The sequence below is a fragment of the Canis lupus genome, chromosome 20 (assembly GCF_011100685.1).
Source record: "Canis lupus familiaris isolate Mischka breed German Shepherd chromosome 20, alternate assembly UU_Cfam_GSD_1.0, whole genome shotgun sequence".
Taxonomy (NCBI): domain Eukaryota; kingdom Metazoa; phylum Chordata; class Mammalia; order Carnivora; family Canidae; genus Canis; species Canis lupus.
The window spans coordinates 43878138-43899912 of record NC_049241.1 but is presented as its reverse complement, the minus strand read 5'-3'; the positions used below and the strand labels follow the sequence as shown (position 1 = coordinate 43899912).

The following is a 21775-nucleotide window of genomic DNA, read 5'->3' as shown; positions in this document are numbered from 1 at the left end:
GCACAACTTCTTTGCCCCAAATGACAGGGGGATGGGAGGAGCTGTGAGATACTGTATTAGCACTCCATCCCCCAGGCAAGTGTCCCTTGTCTGTCGTCCCAGTGGGCAATTGTGGTTGTCTGAATCAGCAATCTCTGTACATAGGGGCCCTTTGAATTCCTTGATGCTGGTTTTCCTTTTCCCTGGGGGAAGATGAGTAGTTAATACAGGTATGTCATTAAAAACACACACACACTGGGGATCCCTGGGTGGCGCAGCGGTTTGGCACCTGCCTTTGGCCCGGGGCGTGATCCTGGAGACCCGGGATCGAATCCCACATCGGGCTCTGCATGGAGCCTGCTTCTCCCTCTGCCTGTGTCTCTGCCTCTCTGTCTCTCTCTGTGTGACTATCATAAATAAATAAATAAAATCTTTAAAAAACACACACACACACACACACAAAGAAAACCTGTTTCTGGTTTTTGTAGCCTTCTGAGACTTTTTAATGCATTTTCAATCTAATATGGATATTTTTACTTTTATTCATTTTTAACACAAAAGACAACTTACCATACATACTTTTCTGCTGTTCTTCTTTTCACTTAATATATCTTGGAGGGTGTTCCAACCTGGTCAATAGAGCGTTTCGTCATTTGTTACAGTGTGTTAATGTCAGCAGCCCCTGTTGCATGAAGAGTGTACACCCTTACACTTCTCTTTTTCAAACCCATGCCCAGGTGAAAGTTCTGAGGCACAGACCCAAACATGGGATAATGGCATCATAAGCTATGCACATACTGAGTGTGGTCAAAAATGCCAGGTTGTTTTCCACAGCCCTTGCAGCCAACCACTGCAACAGTGCATGCAGCATTCCTAATGTTTCCCAATGGCTTTGCAGAAAGACTGGTTATTATGGAAATGTCTGTAAGTCTTAATTCTTCTGTGTCACAGATTGAGCACCACCCCAGAGTTGCCAAGTATGCTATGGAAAACCATTCTCTTAGAGAGGAGAATAGAAGATTGAGATTATTAGAGCCTGTGAAAAGAGCCCAAGAAATGGATGCCCAGACCATTGCTGTACTAGAGAAAGCTTTCTCCGAACTATCTGGCACAGAGAAAAGAGGTAAGGGTAAGAAATGATTGTTGTCTGCATGCCTTCTAGCTGCAGGCGGTCTGTTTGAAAGGGCATTTATATTGCTTTGTAGGTAAGGTTTTGTTTTAGCCTCTAGACCTGGTGTGGTGCTAATTTCTTATATACATACTTATGCTTTTTTGTTAACAAAAGGCATTTTTAAAAAACTTTATCTCATAAATTTCATAGTAGTGAATTGGGCTAATAGACTTATCAACGAAATACCTCTTCTGGTTCTGTTCTGTTGATGAAAGATTGACTCAGGGTGCCCGCCATGGGGAATGGGGCTGCCAGCCGCATAGGGGCCATGCCGGCCGGGCCCCGGGCCTGCCCCGCATCAACACCGGGATGGTGAACCTGGTGGTGATGGTGTGGCACTGGCTCCTCCAGAAGAGGTGGGTGCTCGCCCTGGTCTTTGGGCTCTCGCTTGTCTACTTCCTCCACAGCACCTTCAAGCAGGAGAAAAGAGCAGTAAGAAATTGGAATCTCCTCCAGGTTCAAGACCATGACCAGCCCATTCTGTGGAAGGTGCATTTTCACCTGGGGAACAGCAGTCGGCCTGGCAACCAGTGCCGGAACTCCATTCAAGGGAAGCACCTCATCATAGATGAGCTAGGATACATTTGTGAAAGGAAGGATTTGCTGGTGAACGGCTGCTGTAATGTCAACGCCCCCGGCACGAAGCAGTACCGCTGTGATGGCTGCTTGCCCCATGGCTGCTGTGGTGCCTATGACTACTGTGTGTCCTGCTGCCTGCAGCCCAGCAAGTGACTTCTCCTGGAGTGCTTCCTCAACCGCGCAGGTGTGGCATTCCAGAACCTCTTCATGGCTGTTGAAGATCACTTCGAATTGTGTCTGGCCAAATGCAGGACCTCATCCCAGAGCGTGCAGCATGAGAATACCTATAGGGACCCCATAGCCAAGTACTGCTATGGAGAGAGCCCTCCTGAGCTCTTCCCCACGTGACAGGCACAGCAGACAACACACGGATGACCAGACGCCACAGGAGAATTTGTGGCCTGAAGCCACCCTCCAGCGTTCTCTAGTCTGCATAGAAGAAGAGATGCCTCACACAGAAGTCTTGGCTTTGACCGCTTCTTGTGCTGTACTCTTTGGCCTCAGTCACCACTGGGCTCTACCTTGTGGAACTATTCTGTGAAGGAGCTTGGAAACACTAATGCATCACATACAAGAACAAACTACAGGCGAGCCTGTGGAGTTGCTGGTGCTCTGGGGCACTTCTACCGTTGCAAACTCCTCGAGTCCTTCACTGTAAATTTATTTATTGGATTTCTTTGGAGTAGTAGGAGCATGATAATAGTTCATATAGAAAGATATCTTGCCTTAATAGTCAAATATATTCAAGGAAATTGTTGTTTTCTTGTGTTCCTGGGTTTCCTGAGTGAAGTCATCCCTTTACCCCGATAAAATGTTTGGCCTTTTTTGTTTTTTTTGTTTTTTGTTTTTGTTTTTTTGGCCTTTTTGAACATGTATGTTCTCCCAAGGTAGTTGTTTTGAGTTTTGTTTTAAAAGCTCCTTCAGGAGTGGGCCCTGGACACTATATTCTGACATCTAAAATTGTCAACAACTCAAAGATACTATTCCATTCTTGCCCTCTACCAGCCACCTTGCAGGTGGCACCAGCTGCCCACAGGTTTTCTCATCATGGTATTTGTGCTTGCATTCCCTGCATGTGAGCATCCTCTGAATCAGAAATTCCAACTCCCTGTTCCAGAGGATTTTCTCATTTCCAATGCCACTGTTGAAACGATTGTGGTCTGCTCAGCCATGGTACCCTGCGAGCCTCCTCCCTTCTGTCATGGAAACCTGCTGTTAGGGTAATTCCTAGGTGAAGAGACACCTAATAACTGGCTGTAGGCAGTCATCCTTCATTGCTTTCAGCTTTGAGACATAGGACAGGTTCAGACCTTCAGTTTCCTTATGACTTATGAAGAAGAAGGCCCAATTTTCCGTCAAGGTGCTGCTGTAAGTGAGTCACTCCTACCCTCAGTGGGGTGAGCCCGTGAATGCTGGCTGGGCATGCCAGTTGTGGGTCCACATGTTCAACACTGAATTTCTCAGGCTCAAGGTCAAGAGTATTTGGTCCTCTGATAAGACATTCTGCCCCTTAAGTACTATGACTCTTTGCTCTCAGGAGACATGGACACACAGCTCTTTCCTGGAGCAAGCCCCTTACTAATCCTGGGATCAGGCCAGGTCTTTTTCATTTTTTGATTGTTCAGGCTGTTGACCTTGGAACCGGGTACTAGTTTTACAATCCACTTTTGACATTTTTTTCAATAGGGTTTTTTCTTTGAACCATGTTTGTCTTCCAGTATGTTTCTGCAGTATGTAGCAGTAATTCCCCATGATTTTCTCCTATTACTTTTTAAACCTTTCTTCCCAAAGGTGTTTGTCTTCCTTAAATAAGCCACCTTAGAGGGCTGTCTGGCAATTGTTTTTTTAATGTTTTTTTCCCAAAAAATCTATTTACTTTGCATTGGACTTTTTGGATTCTATGTGCATTCACGGTGCTAAATCAAACTTCATATGTGAAAGAAATGTGCGTGTCTGGATGTTTTACATCTCATTCTTTTTGATAATTCGAGTCTGGTGTGTGTCTGTCTCATGTGAGTTGTCACTGGTATCAGCCTCTCCTTGGAGCTTGTTTGAACTTTTGAGCAATGTAACAGATTTAATGTGAAAATGGCTTTATTAAAAAAAAAAAGATTGACTTAGATATTTTTAATTTTTATTAAATGAAATTTTCCTATTTTAAGTATTTGTAATGAAAAGTGCTAGCCTAATCAACATGGATGAAGATGGAGATGTTTACCTGCTAGCTAAGCAAGGTTTGTTCAATATGAGAGGTATCTGAAGGTCAGACTCCTGATCCCAGCTTGGTGGTACTTGCATCATGGAGTTGTGGGTGCCAGTTATACACTGGCCACCATACACTGTTAGTTCTGTGTTATTTCCATCTGCTTTTACTCTGTGAAAAGTGATTTAGTTGGTGCCGATTCTCACTTATAGGCTGGGCAGCTCCTGGTGTTAATGCTCTGGGATTTGGCAACAGAGTCTATGTTTGCCCCACTCTCAGAGTGAATATTTTCATGGACTTTTTTTTTTTTTTTTTTTTAAGATTTTATTCATTCATTCATGAGAGACACAGGGAGAGAGAGAGAGGCAGAGACACAGGCAGAGGGAGAAGCAGGCCCCATGCAGGAGCCTGACATGGGACTCGATCCCAGGTCCCCAGGATCATGCCCTGGGCTAAGGCAGCGCTAAACCACTGTGCCACCCGGGCTGCCCAATATTTTCATGGACTTTTATCAGATTTCTGTCTCAGCCTTTGTCATTTCAGATTGAAATTGAAAACATTCTAATCTCATTCTGCACTTGTAACGAAGCCTGTTTGTGTCTATTTTAAATTTTCATTTTGCAAGTCTTCTTCCATTCTGTTATGACTGATTAAAAGAATAAAACATGGGTTGTGGAGAGATTGATTTTAGATGCAAAGTTAAGATGAGGTTTGTGTATTATTTCAGCCATTTTTCACTACAGGGCTCTGTATTTTGTTGGCCATTTTGACCTCAAATAATTCCTTGACAGGGATCCCTGGGTGGCGCAGCGGTTTGGCGCCCGCCTTTGGCCCAGGGCGCGATCCTGGAGACCCGGGATCGAATCCCACGTCGGGCTCCCGGTGCATGGAGCCTGCTTCTCCCTCTGCCTGTGTCTCTGCCTCTCTCTCTCTCTGTGACTATCATAAATAAATAAAAATTTAAAAAAAAATTTATAAAAAAAAAATAATTCCTTGACATACTACTACCTTTGAAAGATACTAATGGTCATTTCTTGATCCTACCATCTTCTAAATGAAGAGCATTTTCTAAACAACTTTAATGTGATGTTTTCCCACAGAACTCTCTCCTGTATATCCAGTTTTCTAAGCAATCCCTGAACATATTCCCCACCAGTTAGAGGATACCGATCTCCTTCAACCTGCTGCCTTTGCTGTTTGGTTCCTTTCCAGAGTAATTATTGACTGTTAACATTAGCTGTCAGCATGAATTTCGGCAGTATTCACCTGTTGACGTTGCACCAGCCTGATGTGTGTTGTACTCCATGGTTTGCTCTTTCTCCTGATGGAAAAGGTGTTGCCTTCAATATGCCCCTATATCCTGGGGCTTCCCCACTTCTCAGAAACAACTTCTGGCACTTTCTGACACACTGTGTTGGATCTTTCTTTGTGTCCTGTTGAGCCTCAGGTTCTTGATTTTTAGGGTCCTCTCTCCAACCCATCTCTCATTTTTCCTTCTTTGCTTGAAAATTGATACCTGGCAGAGAACTTAGAAAATGTGTTCTGTTATTTCTTTCAAAGACCGAGTTGTTTCCTTCTTACCAGGTCAACAAGGATTTTCTCCTAAAACTCCAAAGGAGCCATGTTCGTTAGTGAACACTGAGAAGTTGAAAGCACAACTCTTGCAAATTCAGACAGAACTGAATAATTCAAAGCAAGAATATGAAGAATTCAAAGAACTAACAAGGTAAAGTGTAAATGCACATTCATGCTTTCCTGTTTGAGTAACTTTAGTGTTGATTCATTTTAGCATTTAACATCAATTTAATTGAGCATTTTCCATTAAATACTAATTCTCATATAGCAACTAACTTGTTTTGACATGAAGAGAAAGCTCCTTAATATATTTAATGAACCTAGATGATACAGATATTTTCACTGATAACCGGGCTGCCCTAGTTACCAAATTTAAATCAACATTGTTAAGAATTAAATCAGGACAGCCCGGGTGGCTCAATGGTTTAGCGCCACCTTTGGCCCAAGGCGTGATCCTGGGGACCTGGGATCGAGTCCCACGTCAGGCTCCCTGCATGGAGTCTGCTTCTCCCTCTGCCCGTGTCTCTGCCTCTCTCTCTCTCTGTATCTTTCATGAATGAATGAATGAATGAATGAATGAATAAATAAATAAATAAATAAATAAATCTTTTTAAAAAAGGAGTTAAATCAGGTGGGATGCCTGGGTTGCTCAGTGGTTTCAGGGTCTGCCTTTGGCTCAGGGCATGATCCTGGAGTCCTAGGATCGATCCTGGAGTCCTAGGGAGTCCTGCATTGGGCTCCCTGCATGGAGCCTGCTTTTCCCTCTGCCTGTGTCTCTGCCTCCCTCTGTCTCTGTGTCTCTCATGAATAAATAAACAAAATCTTAAAAAAAAAAAAATTAGTATTTTTAGGAATTATAGGTTTGTTAATATTATTTATGCTCCTTTTGTAGAAAAAAATAGAAGCTTCATTCAGAGTATAACTAAGGTTAATGCTATCCTAAAATATAAAAAAGTGTTTATTTTATTTATTTTAGAGAGAGGCAGAGAGCACACATGAGAGTAAAGGGCACATGGGAGTTAGGGGCAGAGGGAGCGGGGAAAGAGAATCCCAAGCAGACTTCCTGCTGAGGGTGGAATCAGATGCAGGGCTCAACCTCATGACTCTGAGATCATGACCTGAGGTGAAACCAGCAGTCAGACACTAAACTGACAGCCACCTAGGTGCCCTAAAAGTGTTTATTTTGAGACTAGTATATCACGTGTGGTATCACGTGAACTATTTGGGCTTTTGAGTTGGAGCTCTACCTTTTTTTTTTTTTTTTTTTTTAATATTTTATTTGTTTATTCATGAGAGACAGAGAGAGAGGCAGAGACACAGGCAGAGGGAGAAGCAGGCTCCATGCAGGGAGCCTGACATGGGACTCCATCCCGGGTCCCCAGGATCAGGCCCTGGGCTGAAGGCAGCACTAAACCGCTGAGCCACCCGGGCTGCCCGGAGCTCTACCATTTATTAGTCAACATAGCCATATTTTACCCAACTAGAAATTGAGGGTAATCTGAGAATATCTCAGATTTAGAGAGATAAGTATCAAGTTATATAAGAATATAAACTGTACTTTACAAGGACATTACTTATTATCTGAAATACTCAATTTTTAAATATTCCTTAGGAAAAAGCAGCTAGAATTGGAATCAGAGCTTCAATCTCTGCAAAAAGCAAACCTTAATCTTGAAAACCTTTTGGAAGCAACAAAAGCCTGCAAGCGGCAAGAAGTTTCTCACCTAAATAAAATTCATGCTGAAACACTTAAGGTAGGTGGTCTGAAGCAATTCTTTAATCCTAATGAGTTTGATCCCATTTTGTTAATAATGGAGAGAGACTGCACAGATGATCCCCAGATATGCTAGACTCCTTTGCAAGACAATCAACCCCAGAGTGACTGATCCAGCTGTTCTGATGTCTGCCTCCAGTGGTCCAGTGGTCCAGTGGTGGGATGTTGTGGGAAAGAAAGCATTTGAAATCAGACCTGGGTTCAGATTTAACCTGTCACTATCCTTAGGCAGGGTTTCCTCATTTCTGAGCTTCATATTTATGGTCTCCTAAGTGGGGATGAGGAGGATGTGATTGTAAGTTTTTTAGAGCATTAAGTGAGATAATAGAGCTGTGGCACCTGGTGGATCTTTTTTTTTTTTTTTTTTAATTTTTTTATTTATTTATGATAGTCACACAGAGAGAGAGAGAGAGGGGCAGAGACATAGGCCGAGGGAGAAGCAGGCTCCATGCACCGGGAGCCCGACATGGGATTCAATCCCGGGTCTCCAGGATCGCGCCCTGGGCCAAAGGCAGGCGCCAAACCGCTGCGCCACCCAGGGATCCCACCTGGTGGATCTTGACAGCTGTTGCTATAATGTACCATGTGCTCCCAGTTAGTGGTAGAAGAATAGAAATCCTAAGGACAAAGACCACTAAAGGATCTAAGATAAAACTAGTAATAACAAGAGGGCTTTTTTCCTAAACAACCATTGCCCTCATTAAAAAAAAAAAAAAGTGAATATCTGAGAATGAGGAGAACCCAGGGAAAGCAAAAGATTAAAAAGGTGGTGTTGCTGATGCTGGTGATTGAGCTTTTGTACCAGATTCTGTGAAGGCTAAAAATATCTTTCTTTATACAGCTTAAACTTAATAATAGATGTTTATTTCTAATGGTTATTTTTAGAAGTGATATTTTTGATGTCACTTAATAGGAGACTTTTTTTTTTTTTAAGATTTTATTTATTTATTCATGAGAGACAGAGAGAGAGAGAGAGAGAGAGAGAGAGAGGCAGAGACACACAGGCAGAGGGAGAAGCAGGCTCCATTCAGGGAGCCCGATGGACTCGATCCCGGGTCTCCAGGATCATGCCCTGGGCTGCAGGCGGCGCCAAACCGCTGAGCCACCCGGGCTGCCCTAGGAGACCGTTTTTAAAAGAAATTGTATTCATTTGTTTGAGTAGACAATTCACATGATGGGAGTTTTTAAAGGTATAAAGAGTATACATTGACAAGTCTCTCTCCATCTTCTGTCCTTCCTGCCGACTAGCCAAGCCCCTTTTTGGAGACAGTCACTATCAGCAAGTCTTTTGGGGTTTTATTTTTCACCTTTTAATTTTTTCCTTTTTAAAAATTTTTTAATTGAAGTGCGGTTGGTATACAATATTATTTTAGTTTCAGGTATACAATATAGTGATTAGGTAGTTTTTTATATTATCCTATACATTATGCAGTGCTTACCCAATTAACTGTAGTCATCATCTGTCACCGTACAGGTTATTACAGTATTATTGACTCTAATCCCTATGCTGTACGTCACATCTCTGTGGCTTATTTATTTTAGAACTTGGAGTTTGTACCCCTTTACCCATCTCACCCATCTCCCCAACCTCTTCCCTTCTGGCAACCACCAGTTTGTTCTCTGTATTTATGACTGTTTCTGATTTGTTTTGTTTTTTAGATTCTACATATAAGTGAAATCATGTAGTGTTTGTCTTTTTCTGTCTGATTTATTTCACGTAGCAAGCTACCCTCTGGGTCCATCTATGGTATCACCAATGGCAAGGTCTCATTCTTTTTTACGGCTGAGTAATATACCAGTGTATATACGTGTGGGGATGTGTATGTGCATATATATATCACATCTTTATGTGTTTATCTATTGATGGACACTTGAGTTGCTTATATATCTTAGATACTGTAAATAATATTGCACAAAATGTAGGAGTGCATGTATCTCTTCAAATTAGTGTTTCCATTTTCTTTGGGTTAATACCCAGTAGAAGAATTTTGCTGGACCATATTATAATTCTATTTTAATTTTTTTGAGGAACCTCCATATTGTTTTCCACACTAACTGTACCATTTACATTCTCACCAGTAGTGTAGAAGCCTTTCCTTTTCTCCACATCCTTGCCAACATTTACTGTCTCTTGTCTTTTTGATGCTGGCCATTCTGATAGATGAGGTGGGGTGATATCTCATTGTGGTTTTGATTTGCATTTCTCCAATGATGAGGGATATTGAGCAATTTTCTCATGTGTCTGTTGGGCATCTGGATGTCTTTAGAAAAATGTTCAGGTCCTCTGTGCCTTTTTTTTTTTTTTAATTTTTATTTTTTTATGATAGTCACACAGAGAGAGAGAGAGAGGCAGAGACACAGGCAGAGGGAGAAGCAGGCTCCATGCACCAGGAGCCCGACGTGGGATCGTGGGATTCGATCCCAGGTCTCCAGGATCACGCCCTGGACCAAAGGCAGGCGCCAAACCGCTGCACCACCCAGGGATCCCTTTTTTTTAAGATTTTATTTATTTAGTCATGAGAGACAAAGATAGGCGGAGGGAGGAACAGGCTCCATGCAGGAAGCCTAACGTGGGACTCGATCCTGGGTCTCCAGGACCACACCCTGGGCTGAAGGCGGCACTAAACCGCTGAGCCACCCAGGCTGCTCACCTCTGTGCCTTTTTAATTGGATTATTTGGGGTTTTTAGGATTGAGTTATATGAATTCTCTATATATTTTTTTTAAGATTTTATTTATTTATTCATAGAGATGCAGAGAGAGAGAGAAAGAGGCAGAGACACAGGCAGAGGGAGAAGCAGGCTCCATGCAGAGAGCCCGACGTGGGACTCGATCCAGGGTCTCCAGATCATGCCCTGGGCTACAGGCGGCGCTAAAATGCCGCGCCACCAGGGCTGCCCTCTGTATGTTTTAGATATTAAACTCTTATTAGATATATCATTACAGGTATCTTCTCCCATTCAGTAGGTTGCCTTTTTTATTTTGTTGATGGTTTCCTTATCTTTTTCTTTTTCTGGGTACAGTATACTTTAATTGATGGTACATGACAAGGTAGGACTCCCCAAGACCCTCTCCTTCTTCAGGGAGTCTGGGGTGGAAACTAGGTAGAGTTCGGGAGATTCTCATTGTGTTGGGTGAGTTGGGACAAGGACTCCCCAGTAGCTAAGGGCCTCTCTTTCTCTTGCTTTTCCTGGGGCTGGTGGTCTGGAGGGCTCTTCTTGGAGGCAGCATGGACTGTAAGGTCCATCACCCAGTTGCTGTCGCTAAATTCATTGTCATAGCAGGAAACGAGCTTGACAAAGTGGTTATTGAGGGCAATGCCAGCCCCATCATCAAAGATGGAAGAGTGGATATCATTGTTAGAGTTGCTGGGCAAACCTGGTCCTCAGTAGGGCCTAGGATGCCTTTGAGGGGGCCTTCCTATGCCTATGTCACCACCACCTTCTTGATGTCATTGTATTTGGCAGCTTTCTCCAGGTAATGGGTCAGATCCATGACTGACACGTTGAGGGTGGGGACACAGAAGACCATGCTTGTGAGCTTCCCATTCAGCTTGGATGACTTTCCTACAGCCTTGGCAGCACCAGTAGAAGCTAGGATGATGTTCTAGGAAGCCCCTCAGCTGTCATTCATGCCACAGCTTTCTAGAAGGGCTGTCCACGGTAGTCTTGGTGGCCATGATTGCATAGACTATGGTCATGAATCCCTCCACCATGCCAAAGTTGTCATAGATGACCTTGGCCACAGGGGCCAAACAATTGGTGGTGCAGGAGGCATTGCTGATAATCTTGAAGGAACTGCCATATTTCTCATGGTTCATGCCTGCCACAAAATGGGGGCATCAGAAAGGGCAGAGATGATGACCAGCCCCCCTCTGCCCCACCCTTCAAGTGAGCCCTAGGCTTCTCTATGGTAAATGAAGACCCCAGTGGACTCCACAACATACTTAGCACCAGCATCATCTCATTTAATGTTGATAGGATCTTGCTCCTGGAAGATGGAGATGGGCTTTCCATTGATGACAATTTCCTGTTCTCAGCCTTGGTTGTGCTGTGGAATTTGCTGTGGGTGGAATCATACTGTAGACCATGTTGTTGAGGTCAATGAAAGGGTCATTAATGGTGACATTGTCTACTTTCCCAGGGTTAAAAGCAGCCCTGGTGACCAGGCACCCAGTACACCCAATCTGTTTAGTCTGACCTTCACCACTGTGTCTCTGGGATGTGGCTGGCACTACACCAGATGTGGCTGTCTGTCAAATGGGGAGGAGCAAAGAGCCTCTTTTATGTACTTTTAAAGACCCAACGAACCTCAAGGTCATCAGCATATTCTACTTTTTTCACTACTTTTGTAATTTTCTCTTTACTTTGAGATGTTAAATCCATCTGCTATTTTATTTTTGAATGGTATTACATAGGGATTTAACTTTTTTTTTTAAGTTTCTATGGAATTTATTTTTTTTAATAAATTTAATTGTTATTGGTGTTCAATTTGTCAACATACAGAATAACACCCAATGCTCATCCCGTCAAGTGCCCACCTCAGTGCCCGCCACCCAGTCCCTCCCACCTCCCCTTCTACCACCCCTAGTTCGTTTCCCAGAGTTAGGAGTCTTCCATGTTCTGTCTCCCTTTCCGGTATTTCCCACTTATTTTTTTCTCCTTTCCCCTTTATTCCCTTTCACTATTTTTTATATTCCCCAAATGAATGAGACAGGGATTTAACTTTTAATAGTCCTTGTTTTTCTCACTATTTTGAACTTTACACATATAAATCATTGTTTTTCTATGTATTTTCTTCCTGTGTTCTATTTGACTATTCATATGCTAATCACCGATTTAAGGACTATACCCTTATAATGTATTTTTATGTGGGTCAGGGAAGTCTTCCTAATTTGTTCTCTTTTTAAAATTGTTTTTCCTTACACTTATATTCTTTATATGAAGTTTGGAATTGGCTTAACAAGTTTCAGTTTTAAAAATCTAACTAGAATTTTGCTTGAGACCACATTGAATTGATAGATTTGTTTCTATTTAGGCATTTCTCACCTGCCTCTCAAGGATACTCTTTCTTTTGATGATTAGAATTTCAATTTTATCCTCTCTGTTCACATAGTAACTAAATACTTTTGCTATTTTGTTCATGCGTACTAATACTGTTTCATAATCACATTTTGCTGTAGATTATGACTACGCCAACCAAGGCTTATCAACTTTGGTCTCGAACAGTACCAAAATTAAGCCCTGAAGTGGGGAGCTTTGGCCCTGTGTGCACTCAGAATTCAAGTGAGTTAGATGATAATATCTTGAATGAGCCAATTCCACCTGACATGAATGAACAAGCTTTTGAGGCCATTTCTGAAGAGCTTAGAATGGTGCAGGTAATGTTTAGTTTCAGAAAACACGAGTAAAAACAAACTTCCTTTACCGTTTCAACTCTGTAATGTTTAGTGTTCAAACCTGTATACTATTAAAATTGTATTTCTTTAAATATGGATGTGTGAAAACTCCTGACTTTGAAATCCGCTCTGATTTGCTCTTCAGTATTTAGCAAGGCCCCCTCTATAGTCTCCTGGGGCTTTGGTTCTCTCATATGTGAAGAAACTGGTCTCTTTGCCACCAGCTTCAAGTTCCAGGTCTGGTTTATGTGACACAGTACTATATCTGCTAAAGAAAATTAAAATGATTGAAAGAATCTTATTATAGATCAAATTTCAGGCAGTTTTTGGTATATTTGAAAGAACCTGTGAAATGTGCTTATTTCAGAATTCTGGTGATTTATTTTTTTTAAATGTTTTTCTGCTGTCTAGTAAAATTTAGAGTGAGCCACACCACTCTCAAATTCCAGACTTTTGCCCTTTCCAAGGCATAGAGGCCATTCTGGTAAAGTCACTCACATGTGGCCCTGGGAAAACTTCTTAGAAGTCTCAAGATGGTTCTGTGATTGAATCCACTTAATTTTAACCACCTTTTCCCTTGTATTTCAAACTATTTAATTAAAAGGACCACAGGTATAATTCTGAGACCCCACAAGTCATTAGTGTCATCTTTTGAAATTGTTTTCTGGCTCCCAACTGGCCTCTGATGTCTTTGTGCATATAAGGTTTTGAATTTAATTTTTTGTTTTTCTAATGCCGAAGAGACAGTGGATTGTTGAGAGTTCCATTAAAAAGAATTTTTGGCAACAGAAGTTTTTGTGTTGCTGTAGGAACAGATGAATGCCCTTCAAGTGAAGTTGGATGAAGAAGAGCATAAAAACCTCAGGCTTCAACAGCACATTGACAAACTGGAACATCACTCTATACAAACGCAGGAGGTAAGGCCAGGAGTGTGGCCCCAGAAAATAACGTGAAACAAAGCCACAAAGTGAAAGGATTATGAGAAGAAAATGCCTTCACAAAGCCTCTGTCAAGGCTTATTTGAGTTGTATTTATTGTGTTACTTCACATACTGCTCTGATCATGACACACACACCCCTAGTCTGAATTCTAGCACACTTTGTCGATAGTGCCAAGAGGTCTCTTGTGCTGTTAGTTTGGAACAAAGTAAGATGGATGGACAGTCCAGGTGCTTGCAGTGATCCTTCCCTTTGTTGATCATCCTCACTGTAGCTCATGGGAACAACCAATTTTCTTCTCTCAGAGACCTTAAACTAGATGTTTAAAACAGAAACAAGGTACTAATTTATAGTATATCTTAGTACACCAATATTCCTTTTCCAATAAACTTATCTTTTTCTCAAAGCTTTTCTCATCAGAAAGAACTGACTGGACCAGACAACAGCAAGAGCATCTCTCACAATTGAATGTCCTTGAAAAGCAGCTTCAGGACACTCAAACTAAGAATGACTGTGAGTTTGAACAACTGGGAGCTTTGTCATCTGAATACTGTTAACTCAGTGTCTTTTGACTCTTGTGAATAAATCTTGCCCTATATTTTGGGTTTTTCAAAATTTTAAATTAGATGACCAAACTTGAGTCTGCACGACAGTGATAAGTAACAGTAATATGTCATAATTGGGTAATTTGCTCCAGGACTGCTCACAAACAAGTGATTGAACTGTTTGCTGAAAGTTTTAATACGGCTTTGAAAACAAATTGTCTTTAAATTATATGATGAATAATGTTTTGATAGTGACAAAATAAAGCATAAATTAGGTATTTGTATATATCCATAGTTGGGAATATCGCTTAATTCCCAGGTTTTTTTTTTTTTTTTCAGTTTATTTCTCCTTTCATCAAAGTGTTTGCAGCAGTTTATAATAAAGCTAAAAGACAGCCATTGTGTTTTCTTTGACCAAAGAGTTACCTAATTTAGTTGGAGTTTCCTTAGAAGACCAGAAGCATTTAACCCATTTTGGAAAGTTCTGGTACATTACCAAGGAGTTTTCAATAAGTAAGATTAGATCGCTTAAAATGTGCTTAGTCTCTTGATTTCTGTCCCTTATATTAAATTTTCATGCACATGCTACAGGAGAAATGTAGAGTCAAATGGCCTGCAGATCAGAGACAGATGTTAAGTCTCCTTTTTTTGTAGAAATACATCAAAAATCTTAAGCAAAGGGGAGGAAGAAAATAATCTGAGTGCCCCTAGGTACCAACCGCTTGGTTGTTTAACTTTTTTTTTTTTTTTTTGATTGTTTATCATCTTAAAATTGGTATCTTTACTTTTTTGCTGTTTGTGTGAAGATATCCCTCAAACTTATTTACCTACTTTGTTAAAAAAAAAAAATTATATAAAGAAACCTGTTGAGAGTTTATTTTCTTTCTTTCTTAGTTTTGAAAAGTGAGGTGCATGACCTGCGTGTAGTTCTTCATTCTGCAGACAAGGAGCTGTCTTCCATGAAACTGGAGTATAGTTCGTTCAGAGAGAGTCAGGAGAAAGAACTGAGTAGCCTTTCTGATCGACATGCGCACACACAGCTTCAACTGGACAGCGTCAGGTAGAGTTGTTCTGTTATGACGTCCCGTTGCTGGTTGGCCTGCAGCCTGGGCCTACTCGCTGTGCAAGTGCTATAAACCCAACCCAAACTAGTTAAACAAAAAGGTAAATTATTGGCTCACAATACTGGGGAGACCTAGAGGTGATTTTGGTTTCAGGAACAAACTAGATTGAGTTTCAGAAGATATCATCAGTGCATGTTCTCTCTGTCTCTGTGTCTCTGCCTGTATCTGTCTGTCTGTCTTTCTGTGTCTCTCTCTCTGTCTCTCTCTCTCTGTCTCTCTAAGTCCCTGCTCTTTTTCCCTCAGTATGTTGCCATTACTCTGTCCTACTTTTGAGAGCCTTCCTTTATGTGACAAGGAACAGATTGCCTCAGACAGCTCCATCTTCTGCCTCTTAGCATAACGATCCCTACAATGACCTCTCTCCCAGAAGCCGTGTATCAGTCCCAGGGAAAATCCAAATCAGCCTTTCGGGAGTCATCTGCTTACCTTTGGGCCAATTACTCATTGAGAGTTTGGGCCAATTACTCATCAAGAGTTTGAGATGGCATGGGCCCAACATAGTACCTTTCCAGAGGAAAAGGTGTGCTCTTACTAGAAGGGACACACAGTATGAGACTGACTAAATCAGCAGTTGTCACTATTGTCCATGGTAACTCACCTGAAGCCAGTGGGAGTCAGTGCTAGTACTCTTGAAACAAAGGAATGATAGACAGAAGTTGTTTTTACTATTCTTCTTGCTAATTTCAACCTGTTGTAAAACCATTTTGTGGTGTCAATGCCAACTTGTGGGTCCATGGCAATAACTTAATAATAGACATCTGGCATGTGATACGGTGAGTGTCAGAGACGTTGCAAAGGTTTAAATCTGCAATTTGTATGTGTTTTCCCCAAATGTAAGGAATTAAAATAGAGGAAGAAAACCTGAGGTCTGCAGACCAAATCCATACAGACAGGTTTTTACTGGGCCTGCCCAGTATGATTTGAAAAAGCTTAGCATAGCATTCTCAAAATTGAAAGCTTTCTTATAAAAATCTGTCTTTTAGCGTCCTCTGAAAATCCCATCTCTGCCATGTGAATGACTCTTGAGACAGAGTCTCACCCCATGAGACAGGGGTGTGTGCAGAGTCCACATGCCCTCCACTGCCCCTACACACTGTCCCCAGCACCAAGACTCCAGCCAGTTGCCATTTGTCATCCCTGGTGCACTGTTGTTTTTTCTTACACCTGGCATCTGTTTTCAACATCTTAGTCACTGATTATAATCTTGGCTCTGTTGTAAATTAATTTTGTGTGATTTTTTTGAAAAGGTCACTTCAACTAATCTCATTGGGTTTTAACTTCCTGATGTTCATGTCAGTTCAAATAGATCTAAAATGTTAAGAATCCCCACAATATTTGACTATATGCTTAAATTCTGTCTTAAAAATAGCGAGCATATTTCCTTGTTTTTTTTTTTTTAAAGATTAATTAATGTATTTATTCATGAGAGACACAGATACAGAGACATAGGCAGAGAGAGAAGCAGGCTCCATGCAGGGAGCCCGATGTGGAGCTCAATCCCGGGACTCCACAATCACACTCTGGGCGTGAAGGCAGAAGCTCAACCGCTGAGCCACCCAGGTGTCCTTATTTCCTTGCTTTTTAAATTAGATGCAACTTAATTTTTCTCAGTGACTCAGGTTTAACACTGAGGGCATCACTCTCTGGGCTGCTTGTACTCCATGGCCTTCCAGGCAATGAAGAGGCCCCTGCATGAAATAGCACAACACCACTGTGTGTTTCTTGAATCATTTGGCTGCTTTATATATACAGTTTATATCATAAATACATCCCCCCTTGTTCCCGTCTCTTGTCTGTATATCTGTCTTTAGCAGCTGATTTATACTGCTTTGAAATTTGCTGCTTCTGCCCTGCTTCAGTTAGTAAAGCAGATCAATCCCCATCTAATGACCTGTGTATAAGCTGGGACATCTGTTTTGGATGGTGCCAGAGTCAGGTTCATTGTTTATAAGTTCTTGGCCAAGCTCTGGATGTTTGGGTGTGTCATAAAATGTGTGGAGAGGAATGAGGGGATGAGAACCTAAAAAGCAGGAAATAATAATTATATGAATTATGAGAGTTTTGTCTGAGGGAGTTTACTCTCTTGATCAAATTAAAGCCCCATTTGCCATCTTAAAACTTTCCTAGAGTTCAGAGAATATGTGATGATGAATGGATAGAGGTGAGCTACCACCAAAACTAAGTTAAGGCCAGTCCCTAACTCACATGAGAGAGGTTTAGGTCTGGCACCCCCTAAAACGAATCCATGACCCTAACTGCCCATCAGTTGCGCACGTGCAGTTGAGACCACGGGAGGAAGAATGAGGAGGTAGGCGGCTATAGGCTTACATGCCCACCTTGTCTTTTCCATCCCTATCACACTGCTCTGTGGTCCAGTGTGTCTTATATGTTTGTGCATTGTGGGCATTCCACACAAGTTCATGAGGAGCTTTATGTCAGTCAAGGCTTCTGTAAGTTGGGAATGGTCTGTATGTAGATGGGAGAAGTGGAACTGCCGATAATCTGACTAGCAGAACTACATTTAATGTTTATATTTACCATTGTAAAAATGTTTTCCTGATAAAGATTAGAAAAGGAAAAGCTTCTTGAGAGCAAAGCCTGCCTACAGGATTCCTATGACAACTTACAAGAAGTAATGAAGTTTGAAATTGACCAACTTTCAAAACACCTACAAAACTGCAAAAAAGAAAATGAAACTCTGAAATCTGATCTGAATGTAAGTTAAGAAGGTTATTGCTTATTGATGAATTTGTCCTGGATGTGTGATTGTTCCCTGGAGCACAGGGCAAAGTCTGTTTTGACCTCTCCCTGACTTCCTGTACTGGCCCATCATGCCTGCTGACATAGAAGATACTTGATGTGTTTGTTGATTACACGTTGCTAGTAACCATTACTTAAAATCTGATGTGACGTTGTCTTTTAGAATTTGGTGGAGCTTTTTGAGGCAGAAAAAGAACGCAATAACAAATTATTATTACAATTTGAAGAAGATAAAGAGAACAGTTCTAAGTGAGTGCTATTTATCTTTTCCGTTAGTTGACTAGAATATCATTTACTACCATATTAACTTGAGTTACTTTTTTATTGCTGATACCCTGTAAAGTTATTTTTTTTAAGCATTTTAAAATACCAGATTCTTTTGTGTAAGAGGGTAGAGAAACTTAATTTTTCAAAAGCATTTGATAAGCAGCTGTGATACTTTTGAAACAAATTGCAGTTGGTAGTGATCAGAACCCAGGGCATTCTCTAAATAAATCACAGTAATTTTATAACTGGAAGGTGGGGAACTGATTTTTATTTCTGTCTCTACTGTTCTTTTTCTAGCTGTTCTGTTTTTCTCTTGGTCTCTTCACATGAATGCCATTGTCTTTCTTCCTGCTCTCTCCCAAGTTCTTTCCCTTAGTGATCTCTGTCAGTCACTTGGCCTCAGCCAACAGGATGCTCATTACTCTAGTGAGAAGAAATTGTATTTATTTATTCAACAAATGCTTGTAGAGTTCTTAGTATGACTCAGATTGTCTTCTGGGCCTGGGGATACAGGGGTGAATACATCTAGTGGGCCTACATCCTAGTTTGGAAGCAGTTAACATTTAGTCATTTGTTCATATACTAGGTGATATCCAACAAGCCAAGCACTATTCTGGCAAATGCCAGAACATTTATTTAGAAGTAAGACTGAACAAAATATCCCCATCCCCATGAGTTTCACATTCTAGCACACAGAGATAGGTAATAAACAAATGCTTATGTTAGCCAGTCCTAAGTGCTCTGAAGAAAAAGAAAGTCGTAGCCCAAAGATGGGATCTCCTTAAATAATTGTTGAAGAAACAGGTAGATATCGGACTCCTCCTGGAATGCAATGCCTAACACCATGTGTGTGCTGCACAGAGTTCTGTTGCAGTTCATTGAATCTTTTCTGTACAAACACACTTAATTCCTGTTTCTATTGGAATAAGTTGTGAATAAAAAAAATCATTCTTTTCTTCCAGAGAAATCTTAGAAGTTCTTGAGGTTGTGCGTCAGGAGAAACAGAAAGAGATGGCCAAGTGTGAGCAGCAGGTGAGTGACCTCTGCTCTAATTTTAGAGTTTGAGATCTGTAACTTCTGTTCCTGATGTTGGAATAGGTGTATTAGAAACACGGTTTCAGCAGTCAGGTGTCAGAAATTGGTAGTAAAAAGAAGGACTTGTTGGTTGGTTGTATTATTTTTGAACTCTTGCTTTCCTAACTCCTAGATGGCTAGTCATACTTTCTTGGTGGTCCCTTGTTGGAAACCCACAGCATCATCATTGCCTGTTAACCCAGCTTCTCGTTTTCAAGTTTTAAGCTAGAGAGCATTGTGTAATGTGAAAAGCAGATTTCACCTCCCCCCTTTTTTTTCTATATGTGTGTGTGATTTAATTTTTTTCTCAAAATACTTCTTTTTCCCCATAGATGGCAAAAGTACAGAAACTGGAAGAGAGCTTATATGCTGCAGAAAAAGTAATCCATTCTCTGGAGAAGTCTAGAGATGCTGACAAGGTTGGTAGAGGCCAAAGCTGCATCCCTTGGCATTTTCTTTAGAAGTGATCCTTTAACGCTATAGTTCCTGCTCCCACGGTGACTGGTAACTGACATTTCTAGAGATGCTTAAGCCTTGTTCATCTTCCGAGGTTGCCAGAGAAGGAGGTCTTCTTTTCTTTTCTTTTCTTTTCTTTTCTTTTCTTTTCTTTTCTTTTCTTTTCTTTTCTTTTCTTTTCTTTTCTTTTCTTTCTTTTTTTTTTTTTAAAGGAGGTCTTCTATTTAAGTTAATACTCCATGTAACTACAGGGGCAAACTGTTGTCATTTCTGTTGGCATCGTTTCTAAAACACATCCTGTCAGTTTAACTAGGATACTGTTAGTAGGACCTTTTCTTGTTGGCTCTGAATCCTGTAATACAAAAACTGTCAAATCCCTGCTGTTGATTTTCACCAGAATAGTAAACAAAATATGTATGTCCAAGTGTAAAATTCAGTATAAATTCCTTAGGGGCAGCCCTGGTGGCTCAGCGGTTTGACACTGCCTTCAGCCCAGGGTATGATCTAGAGACCCAAGATCGAGTCCCACATCAGGCTCCCTGCATGGAGCCTGCTTCTCCCTCTGCCTGTGTCTCTGCCTCTCTCTCTGTGTGTGTCTCTCATGAATAAATAAATAAAATCTTAAAAAAAGAAAAAATTCTTTATATGCCTACCCCTAATTCATTCAGAAAAACCAAAACAGATGTTTCAATAAAAGAGTATAAAGCCATTAAAATATAAATTGATAATGTGACATCTTTTGCTAAATAAAATTGACTTCTCTGACTGTCATTAGGAAAGACAAACTTTGTTGTTTAAAAGTGATCTCCTCCTAGGGCGCCTGGGTGGCTCAAGTCAGTTAAGCATATGTGTTCAGCTCAGGTCATGATTTCAGGGTCCTAGAATTGAGCCCTGTATTGGCCTCCCTGCTCAGTGGGGAATCTGCTTCTCTCTCTACTCCTCTCCCTGCTTGTGTTTTTTTTCTCTCTCCAATAAAATCTTAAAATTAAATAAAAATGATCTCTTGCTTAATGCCATTGAATATGAAGATATTGTTTCTGTCCTCGTCAGGAAGTTGTAGCTGACCTCATGAGCCAGATCCAGGAGCTAAGAACATCAGTCTGTGAGAAAACAGAAACCATAGACACCCTGAAGCAAGAACTGAAGGACATAAGTGTAAGTTGTCACTGACAAGATAGCACATTTGAGCACAAGATGCACTTCACAGATTCCTCAAGAGTTTAACAAATGCTCCACCAGAAAAAAAGATTTCTGTGGTCATAACGGCATGCAAATATTAGTACCACAGGTTTCTGGATTTGCAGAACTTCTAGAGAGCCTTGAATATGCTCATGTGCAGTGTGTGCCTCTGGGAGGTGGTATAGGCTGTGGCACTACTCGGACCACCTGGGCCTAGGAACAGTGTTCTGTGTTCACCCTTTGATCAGAAACGGACTGGTTGTGGTCTGTGATAGTAAAGGGTATGTAGTGTTCCTTAACTGCTTCAAGAAGAAACCTTGACAGATTTTGGTGAAGTTCAGAGACATTTGTTACATAGTGAGTTTTTGCATTATTGGACTTCATGGTCTCAAGTAACTACTTTCCCTTGCAAGTATCTAAGTGGAATGTTGGTGCTTCCTCCTCACCTCCGATCAGGGTGAAGGCTTTTGTCCACATTCCCCATTCCTCTGCTACAAAGGAAGCTTGCTGTTCTCCACATTTATTGCAAAAGACATCTCCTGATAAAAGTGCGATAATATGGGGTGCCTGGCGGGCTCCGTCAGTTGAGGGTATGACTCTTGATCTCATGGTCATGGTTCGAGCTCCACGCTGGGTGTAGAGATTACCAAAAAACAAAAACAAAACCAGAAACCTTGATGTGTTTTCACTGGTACCTATGGGACTTTTTGACATCTCTTCACCATTTGAGCATTTACTCTTTCATTCCTTCATC

The 21775-nt window shown here is 41.2% G+C and overlaps 1 protein-coding gene and 1 pseudogene across 4 annotated transcripts in view; both read left to right on the top strand.

Annotated features, from left to right (window-relative positions):
* Positions 1-21775, top strand: part of KIF15 (kinesin family member 15) — a 78880-nt gene that overhangs the window by 40823 nt on the left and 16282 nt on the right. For all 4 annotated transcript variants that reach the window (XR_005374985.1, XM_038566698.1, XM_038566700.1 and 1 more), the window contains 12 exons: positions 931-1102; positions 5517-5658; positions 7120-7261; positions 12463-12660; positions 13488-13595; positions 14024-14129; positions 15056-15221; positions 17851-18001; positions 18209-18294; positions 19275-19344; positions 19719-19805; positions 20893-20997. Coding sequence is in view for 3 of the 4 variants with exons in the window: in XM_038566698.1 (XP_038422626.1) it covers positions 931-1102; positions 5517-5658; positions 7120-7261; positions 12463-12660; positions 13488-13595; positions 14024-14129; positions 15056-15221; positions 17851-18001; positions 18209-18294; positions 19275-19344; positions 19719-19805; positions 20893-20997 (1533 nt within the window). In the remaining variant the exon portion in view is untranslated. The remainder of the gene's footprint in view (positions 1-930; positions 1103-5516; positions 5659-7119; positions 7262-12462; positions 12661-13487; positions 13596-14023; positions 14130-15055; positions 15222-17850; positions 18002-18208; positions 18295-19274; positions 19345-19718; positions 19806-20892; positions 20998-21775) is intronic.
* LOC102155467 lies at positions 1143-2486 on the top strand (annotated as a pseudogene).